The 1,758-nt window shown below is 61.8% G+C and overlaps 1 protein-coding gene across 1 annotated transcript in view; it reads right to left on the reverse strand.

Annotated features, from left to right (window-relative positions):
• The window catches only part of ECEL1 (endothelin converting enzyme-like 1), a gene marked incomplete at both ends in the record, with an annotated part of 4,833 nt that overhangs the window by 1,482 nt on the left and 1,593 nt on the right, over nt 1-1,758 (reverse strand). Inside the window, 5 exons of the mRNA XM_008942742.1 lie at nt 120-178; nt 364-467; nt 942-1,016; nt 1,114-1,212; nt 1,364-1,586. Of these exons, the coding sequence (XP_008940990.1) occupies nt 120-178; nt 364-467; nt 942-1,016; nt 1,114-1,212; nt 1,364-1,586 (560 nt within the window). The remainder of the gene's footprint in view (nt 1-119; nt 179-363; nt 468-941; nt 1,017-1,113; nt 1,213-1,363; nt 1,587-1,758) is intronic.

Genomic DNA, 1,758 nt, shown 5'->3' on the forward strand with positions numbered 1-1,758 from the left:
GAGCGTCGCAGTTGGGAGGGGCACCCTGCCCTGTAGCCCCCCGCAGCATCACCCAGCACCAGGGCACCCTGTGCTGTGCCCTCCCCCTCCAGCCCTCGCCCCGCCGGGCAATGCCTTACCCATCTGGTTCTTGTTGGGCAGGTAGTAGGCGTTCAGTGCTTGGGGAGGCAGCAGCCACCTGCAAGGAGAGACGGCAGTGCCAGGCTGCGGGGGCACCGGGGGGCACAGAAATGCCACCCCCTTGCACAGCTTGGGGGACAGAGGGATGTTCCTGGCTTGCCCTGTGCCCTCCTGCCTACACCCTGTGGGGTACAATCGGGCATGTGGACAGAGGGCATTGGTGGGGTCATGCAGGATACCCACGCAGACTTGTCCACCTCCTGCCGGATCTTCTTCACCGAGAGCCTGATGCTGAAGGCGACGCTGTTGAGGATGTTCTTGAAGTAGGTCTTCTCGTCCACCTCAAACTGGGGGGGTATGGCCACATCAGAGGGAATGCCAGCCCTGAGAGTGTGGGGAACAGGGCTGGGGTACCCTCCTACCCCCATGAGCCTCGGGGACAGAGGTTGTGGTGTTGTGACCGTGGGCTGAATGTGGCATGAGTGTGTCCTCATGCTGTGTGCCCGTGTGGGCAGCTGCATCTCCGTCAGCTCCATGGATCCCTAGGCCATGCTGGCACCTCCAGCTCTTGCTGAGGTTGGGGCTGAGCCCTAAGGGGTGTGATGTGGGGAAGGAGACATGGTCCCAGACCCTCGGGACAGTATGGCACTGCCCGTGGGGCTGTAACCATGCAAGTGGTGGGCACCATGAACTACAAGGAGGTGACACGTTTTGGGGTGGCATCTCCCCATCTTGGTCTCTGCAGACCCCATGGCAAATGTGGGGACCACCTCCTCCCTCCACACACCCATGCTTTCCCACCGCCCTGGGCCAGCTCTTGCCTCATATTCCTTGTAAATGGCCTCTGGCTTCAGCCGGACATCAGGGTACCCGATCATCACCATCATGTACCGGAGCTGTGGGCAAAGCCAATGGGGGGGGTCAGGCTCCCCATGCACCTGCCCCCTGGGCCGTGGTGGAGGAAAGGGCAGAGGTCCACACTGGGGGCACTACCTTGGCCCTGGCCGCTCTCCGTGTCTCTTCATCCATCCAGTCCAGCTCATCCAGGCGCTGGTCCAAGATGTATTTGATGTCCTCCACCAGCTGCTGCACCTATGGTGGGTCGACACGGCACTGGCACAGTGTCCTCACCACCCATCACCCTGCCAGACAGCCCTCGGTGGGGTACTGGTTGGCGGTAGGCACCATGGCAAGGTGACAAGAGAGATGTGGTAGCTTCATGTCCACAGGCAGCATCACGTACCTTGGCTTTGCTGGCAGAGGAGAAGTGCTCCTCAACGAAGAGGGCACCCAGGGCCATGCCAAAGTGCTTGTTGGCCTGGCTCAAGCACATCTTGCCTGGCTCGAGCTGCTTCTCATTGCCCTCCATCTCCTTGGAGAGCTCATGGATGGCGTCCCGGAAGGGGGTGGAGAGGTGCTCGCTCAGCACCACCACAATGCGCCACAGCATGTAGTTGTGCAGGATCCTGGTCATGGGGGGCAAAATCACCCTCCCCCCAACACCACTGGACGTGTGCCCAGGTATGTGGGGAGGGTGAGGAGCATGCACCAGGATGGGGGCACCTCTGCTTGGGGACCAAGCAGACCACAGGGGTGGCCACGGGCTGTGGGGGCACAGGGCTGGGCTGGCACAGTGCA

Source organism: Merops nubicus, unplaced genomic scaffold (genome assembly GCF_000691845.1).
Source record: "Merops nubicus isolate BGI_N331 unplaced genomic scaffold, ASM69184v1 scaffold30896, whole genome shotgun sequence".
NCBI lineage: Eukaryota > Metazoa > Chordata > Aves > Coraciiformes > Meropidae > Merops > Merops nubicus.